This window comes from Anopheles aquasalis, chromosome X (genome assembly GCF_943734665.1).
Source record: "Anopheles aquasalis chromosome X, idAnoAquaMG_Q_19, whole genome shotgun sequence".
Classification (NCBI taxonomy): domain Eukaryota; kingdom Metazoa; phylum Arthropoda; class Insecta; order Diptera; family Culicidae; genus Anopheles; species Anopheles aquasalis.
The window spans coordinates 312582-320000 of record NC_064876.1 but is presented as its reverse complement, the minus strand read 5'-3'; the positions used below and the strand labels follow the sequence as shown (position 1 = coordinate 320000).

General features: G+C 52.3%; 1 protein-coding gene across 3 annotated transcripts in view; it reads left to right on the top strand.

Annotated features, from left to right (window-relative positions):
• The window catches only part of LOC126569215 (hornerin), a 56554-nt gene extending 53391 nt beyond the window's left edge, over window positions 1–3163 (top strand). For all 3 annotated transcript variants that reach the window (XM_050226168.1, XM_050226177.1, XM_050226159.1), the window contains exons 7-8: window positions 1397–2209; window positions 2451–3163. In XM_050226168.1, the coding sequence (XP_050082125.1) occupies window positions 1397–2040 (644 nt within the window). In that variant the 3' untranslated portion in view covers window positions 2041–2209; window positions 2451–3163. The remainder of the gene's footprint in view (window positions 1–1396; window positions 2210–2450) is intronic.
• Window positions 3164–7419: the final 4256 nt, after the last annotated feature.

Below are 7419 nucleotides of genomic sequence, written 5' to 3'. Positions count from 1 at the left end.
ATCGCTCCCATCCCATCCTCCCGGGGGGGGGGGGGGGGGGGTGTTAGTGGTCGAAATGACATTATTTACGCGCCATTTGGGCACCCTCCGGCTCATAGTTGAGTGCAGCAGTGCAGCGGGAAGAATATTGGCAAAAAAATTAAATGAAATTCATTAAACTACCACCGCTCACTCGTTGTACCTGTGACCCTCTTCAACTGGGACAATACGGGTCACGCCGGAACACCGTGACAATCCTTATTTTTTCTTCCGACCTGTGGCGGATAATCCTTGCGTTTGGTACTCCACCCACCCCCAGGGAGCTAACCATATTGTGTGACCACGTGGTCGTGCCGGACAAGGTGGCTCTGTGGTTGTTGAAGGTTGGTGTAGGCAAGCGTTTTTTTTTTTGCAGCCGACACATCACCAGCACCTCATAATTCAATCAGTACACCAGAATGAAATGGGCATCAAAATGGGGGAAGAGAAAAAAAGTTTACCCCCCCCCCCCCCGGGAGAACCAATGGACCGTGCTGCACGCATACCTCAATTAGCCAAATCAATCATTAACCCCGCACCGCGATGGCGTAATGGTTGTTAAGTCGATTTTAATGAAAATCCAATTTTATCCAACCGGGGAGTGTAACCTGTGGTTAGTGTGGAGCATGGTGCGCGGTGTGTGCTGGCTAATCGTTTGCAACTGTTGCATCAACAACAACAACAACGCGACTGTTTGATTTTGTCGTCTAGGTGATGCTAGGCGCTGAGGTGATGATCCGGAATACCAGCGTTGACCTGCGTGCCTGGTACTTTAAGCAACCGGGGTTAGCATCTGTTGCAAATGGTCCAAATGGTGTGGCCACTGAACCGTACCATCCGTCGCGCCGATGGCCGTCGGCGATGGAGTGGAACGCACTCTATCGCACTCGGTTGCGCAGGCAGGCAGGCAGGCAGACCCAGTCCGGTTCTCTCTGCTCGGGCAAAGTCGGTGAAAGGATTGTGGCGTGACGCCTTTCGTGTTGCCAATAGGTCGAACCGGCTGTTTGGCCGAACGACACCTTGCCCTATAATTAGACCGACTTTCGTTTCGTTCACTTTGATCGAAGAGACTTGGCACTTTGGTCATGTCATGATGACGGTCTGGTGCGTTAATCACTAGTACGGGCGATGACGTGGCAATGATCACTTCTCCCGGCGGCCAACCTGTTGCAATCGGATATTAATGGGCCTTGAAGGATTGGGCAATACAGAAACACACACCTCACAGGGCAGGTTTTATTGTTACCTTTCGGGTTTTGACCTTGGACAACTTGAAAGGACTTGAGAAAACTGGACTAGAGATCTCCCTACGCGCACCGCAACACGTACACACCTTCCATACTGACGACTGGCAACTGTGTAAATTTTTGCTTAGCAGCGCACCACCCCTACGGATCGTACGAGCACGAGCATGGCCACTCGTCACCGGTGGAAGCGTCGGACGTACTGCGAGAGATACTGAACCAGAAGATACCGAGCCACGGTCACGGGCCGAAGAAGGTGATCGCCCAGTACGAAATCCCGTCCGACTCGCATCCGCCACCGTTCAAACCGATGAAGCACGGCTACCTACCGCCCCACTCGGTCACCCACTCGATCACCACCTCGTTCGGTGCGCCGGCGGAACCAGCGGAACCGGCCTTCCCGAGCTCGTACGACATCTACCGCTCGATGAGCCTGAAGCACGCTGGCCACGGTGATCCCTCCTCTTCCTCCTCCTCCTCCTATCCGAGTCCACGCTCGAAACTGCAGGCATCGGTGTCGTACGAGCTGGTGCCACCGCGCCCGGGACCGCCGGCGGACGAGCTGGTGTTGGGCGAGTTGACGAAGCACCTTGGCAACGGCATCGAGGTCCAGAAGTCGCTGACGTACGAGATTGCAGACCCCTCGCAGACGCACCTACACCACAAGCGACGCTCTGACGACGACCACGTGGACGATCACACCGACTCCGAGGCGCAATCCTCGGGTGTTGAGGCACAATCCGCTCCCACCAGCACCAGCACCAGCACCGTGACGTAGAACGTGACCCACCGATTGCGATGAGTCGAATGACGACCAATGACGACGACGATGACGACACGGTCAAGGACTCTCATCCCTTTTCCCTTTCATCCTCCCATATCCTTCTTCCACCACGAAAAAACCCGACCTTGCACACCATGGATCGATCGTCCGACAAAACACAAAGGTAACTGAAACGCCACCATTACAGCATGACGCATGACACGCATGACAAACTTCTCCCTAGTACGCCTTAACCCTTTAACTAACCTCGCTCGCCTAGAAAAAAAAAGATTAGCGCAATAGAGAGTTATAGTTGTGTAGAACGTTTCCTGTTTTTTTTTGTAGCTCGTAGCTGCTAGACTAGCCCATTACTAATGTCCACTCTCCCCCCCTCTCTCTCTCTCTCTTTCGTGGCTTCGTTTCAGAATCCGATTACAGCAAGATCGTCGTGGGCTAGACGCGTAAATGCTAGCTGAGGGTACCGTACCGTAACCTACTCCGTGCACAGACTATCGCAGCCCTCCACCATCACCACATCGATTCATCGATGACTCCAAGTTGCTCAAGTTGCTCACGTGTCCAGAAGAAGAACAAGAAGAAGGAGAATACTCACGAGCGCGGCCGCTCGAGCGGCGAAGATTTCATTGCTCCATCATTTCCAGTAGACGTAATCATAGACAAGTAAACAGCGGCCGCAGGTAAGGTGCTACTAATTGTTACGGGCCAACATTGCATTAGCCGGACACCAGCCTTCCTCGAGCGCTCCTGCTCTCGAGGCTGGCGGTCAGCACTAGATTTTAGCTCTTAAGGCATTCCGCTCCGATTCCTTCGTGTCGTGGTGAGGAAGCGTGGCGAATGCACCTCACCATGTTGGGTTTGTTGGGTACTAGCGGACGCAGTCACTCACTGTGTCGGTGTCTCTCTGCCCTTCCTCTGCCAGTCTCTCGCTCTCTCTCTCACACACCGGTCTTTTGTATATTTATTCAAGTTCAAACTTACCCCTCCTGAAGACCGCACCCGTCCGTTCGGTAGTTCACTAGCGAGCGATTAGCTTAATAAGAAAGAAAGAAAGAGAGAGAGAGAGAGAAAGAGAGAGAAAGAGAGATAGAGAATACTAGGGACGGGGGTGAATAATAAAAGTATTTCAACCGGAAAATACCGACGTTCGTGTTGTAAGCCAATGAAAATATTGAGAACAAACTGTGCTTTTAGCCACTCGTCGCAGAGGGCGCGCTTCTTTTAGGACGCTGCGGAAGCATCGGAATGGAAGCTATCGGTTTGTTGATTTCGATTTAGCTTCTGGGCCCTCTATTGAGCGTAATCCTCGTCGCCGAGTTTACGTGGAAGCTCCCCAGGTAGATTGCTTTGAGAGGCATAATCTAATAGCGCAGCCACAACAGGAAATACACTAAACCGTTTCCTCGTTTTCCGCGTCAGCTGCCTGATGAGCTTTCCACGGGCTGAGCTGAGACGCCCGTCTACTCTTTGTTGGCCAACTGGCAGGACGAGGAAAAGGTATTTTTTTAGCGACCGAAAATGTAACGTAGCGCTAGAAAACAAATCTAGAGTTAGAACTGTTGGTTTTCCTGACGATTATTCAATCGATATGGAACAATTCCTGCCAACCCAACGACGACATTATTATTATTTCGAAATTATATCATTATTATCATTATATCTTTTCTTACATCCACCAACACTTTAGCTGTTTAAATCGTTAGAGTTACAGTTGAATCCATGATCTACATCTACATTAATTGCTCATTTCAAATGATTTCGAAAGATTCCATCTGCCCTTCAAGGATGTGAGGCAGATTTCTGTCTCTATAGCTACATAGTTTCACATCGCGCTCGCTAGCTGTGAAATATTTCAGCCTCCCCCCGCAGGATCAAGGATGTCCTCAAGGAGTTATTTCAGAGGTAGCTGCTACCGAACTGAATCGTTGTGTCCGGCACAGGAACTAACCACCGCCGCTACAGAGCGCCCTCTGGGGCGAGGGTCACCAAATCCGAAAAAGGACATTTAAGGATTCCATTCACCGGCAGAATATCCTTTTCGCCGTGGGTCGTGTCCTGGCTGAATCGAGCAAGGAAATGCCGAGCGTGTTTCGCTTCCGCTCTCTTTCTCTCTTTATTTGGCTTATTTCTCGCTGGGAAACTTCTCCTTTAATGACAGGAAGAGAGCACCGAGAGAGAGGGAGCGTGGGAGAGTGTTCGTGTAAGCCGAAACCGGAAGCCGAACTCGAGCGATCGTTCTCGTCGTCGTCGTCGTCGTCCTCGTTGGTTGATCCGTCGCTCCTTGTCGTCGCCATCGCCATCATCAACCTGACAGTCTCGGTGCAGCCGCGCGTTCCTGTTGGCCGTGAGATTCGCGCGCCACGGTCCATCCTTCCCTATCCTTTCCTCCTTTCCACACGCTCCCATCCTTATTTCTCAAAGCAGGCGACAGGAGCAGGAGATTTGCATGGATTCCGTTTCAGATGCTTTGCCGCCACAAACTAACGCTACAGCCAAAGGAAGTGCTCAAGCGGGACGGGACTGCAATTTCCCACCAGCACCACCAGGAAGGAAATGGCGTGAGGGTGGGGGGAAGGGGTTTGTAGAAATAGAAACGGATGGGAAATGGTGCTTTCTGCCGCCCTAGCAAACAGACGCTTGTCGCTAAACAGGGAATCCGGTTCAACGTTAAAGCAGCCATCCAGCAGCAGTAGCAACAAAAAAAACCTAGCTGGCAGCTTGTGTTCTGCCTGGGCAGGGATGGGGGTGGTGCGCGAAGGAAGGACGGGAACTTTTCTTGTCCCCTGGGATGTGAATTTGCGCGTTTCTTTTTTTCGCTTTTTGGTATGGCGGCAGTTTTGCTTTCCTGGAAGCGACTGGAAGCACGGGATTCAAACGCAACCAACGGGAACGGGAGGGTACAATAGAAAGCAAGCCGGCCGTGGCCACGGCCCAGGCCTTGTGTATCCTTCTCCTTCTACACTCCCACATACCCCCCCCCCCACACACACACACACACACTCATACGCACTGCTCTGCGCTCGAAGGGGGTTGCTGCAAAAAAGCGTCTCTTTCGTTGTTGCCTTGCGTAAAACGCTTGCTCCTCTCCGCGCGAGCGAAAAAATGGGCCCGGGAAAGGGGCACGGGGACAAGCGAGGGGCAGCACGCGCACCGACGAGGACCCTTGGCCAAATGGATGAGGCTTCATCAGCTGCACAACAACAACAACAACAACAACAACAGGAGGAGGACGCGAACAAAGAACCGTGAACAAGCGAGGCAAGCGACGCGGAATGCCCCCCCCCCCCCCCCCCCCCCAAATACTGGACCACGGTGTCCACAAACACAGGCACGAATAGGCGTCCCCCACACACACACACACACACACACACCCACATACACCGATACAGTGCACAATGGAACTGGCATGAACACGGGTGTGATGGTGAAAATGAATGAAAGCGAAAATCCGTAACAACAGCTTTCCAATGTCGTCCACTACTACTCCCTTCCCTCAGTTTCGTCCCTCGGGGCAGTTTTGTGCTCGCAAAAGTTTTCCACAAACCTCCCCCCGTCCCCCGGGCACCAACCTGGCAGGCTGCTGTAACGCGGATACTTCGTCCCTTCAACTGTTGGGAGCGAGGGATCGCCCATCGGTGGTGGTCGGTGGTGAGGAGGAGTAGGCTCAAGGATTCAATCTGGTACGATAACGGTGGAGGATGGAGGCGGTTGGGTCGGGATTCCCTTTTCATTGCGCCAACCGGTCATTGGTGGTGCTCATTGGTGCGTGTTTCGTCCTCATCATCTTCTTTTTCCTTTTCTTCTTCTGGTTTTTTAAATCTTCTTCCTTCCTTCCTTGCTTGCTGTATTCGGGCTTGCTTGTCACCGATTTTGATGACGATTTCATACCAAATGCGCTGCTGCTGCCACGCTTATTACTCCGGACTGACGGTGTAGGTTCCTGCATCCTCTATTTTTTTTTTCTTTCAAAGCTGCTTTGAGGGGAGCTGGTGACATTCGACGTACAATAGAGAAAAGCGCTTCCAGGTAGTACACCTGCAACACAACGGCAACGGCCACGACCAACAACATCCGAACGCACAAAAGGAATTAGTGGTAGCAAAACCCCTACCATTCCTTTTGCCCGGTAGCCTGGTTCGGAAGCGGCAGACCGGAAGACGATCAGTAAGGGTTTAGAGGAACAGGAGGAAAACCGGAGGTTGGGTTTTCGGTTGAAAATATTTTCCACTTTTTCCCATCCCACGATCGTGTCCTTTTATGATTCCCCCGGAGTACGAGTGCGCTGCCCCATTTTCGGACGCAAAAGGGCGAGGCGAGGAAGGGTAGGGTTCGTTCAACAGTAATTGCGAGGCCTATACGGCGATGGACGGCCCGGGATGGCCCGAAACCGAGGCAAGCTGGCTGGCTGGCTACCTGGCTATTGTCCTGGGATGCCGGGGCACGTCCGCGACCCGGAGATCAAATCGAAGGAACGCAAGGAATGCCCGTGTGTCGGGCAGGGAAGAGGATCGAACGGGAAAAGGGAGCAAAACGTTGGTCAAAGGTTAAAAGTTTTCTGAAACAATTCTCTCTCTCTCTCTCTCTCTCGCTCGCTCACGCTCTTGCCCATCCAATTCCCGGACATCCGGCTTGTCATCCCGAGACACAGGACCCTAGCGCAGGAAGCAGACGAAGAGCATGTCCGCTCGGCCGGTCGATTGTTTGCTTCCAGCAGCTCACTCCGTCCGTGAGGGAGGAAGAAAATGAAAATAAAATAGAGAAGTTGAGGGGTTGAAATGAAAAATAAACTTTGTCACACGCTCTCTCTCTTTCTCTCTTGCTCTCTCTCTCTCTCTCTTGCTCTTTCTTTATCATTCTTTCGCTTCGCTTGACTCTTAGTCTTCCCAGCAAAAAGCCCCTAGAACCGATTCGCATTAGATGGCGTGTTTCCGCTTTTCCGGCACACCGGAAATGCTCCGGCAACCTGGTACCTGCCGTCAACAAAGGTCGTACCGGCCCACGACGAGACGAGGAGGAGGAGGAAACCGTTGGTCGCGCAACTGGTGCGCTGGCCGTGATTAAGGTCCTCCTGGTGACAGTCGCCAAAGGGAAGGAGCTAAGGATCTGAAAGAAATTGAAGCTGCAGCCGTGTGGAGCCGTGTTTGTAAAACCGATGCGCTGCTGTGGCTATTGCAACTCGAGACAGAAAGAAAGACAGAGAGAGAGAGAGAGAGAGAGATGACCGAGGGCCTAGGGGGTTTCCGAATCTTCTACGAATCCACCACACGGATGCTAAATCGCCATCCTCCTGATGATGACCTGACACCTTATCAGCCATCTGTCCACTTACCACTTGACTGTCACGCGACATTTTCAATGGAGACTTTCAGTGTGCAA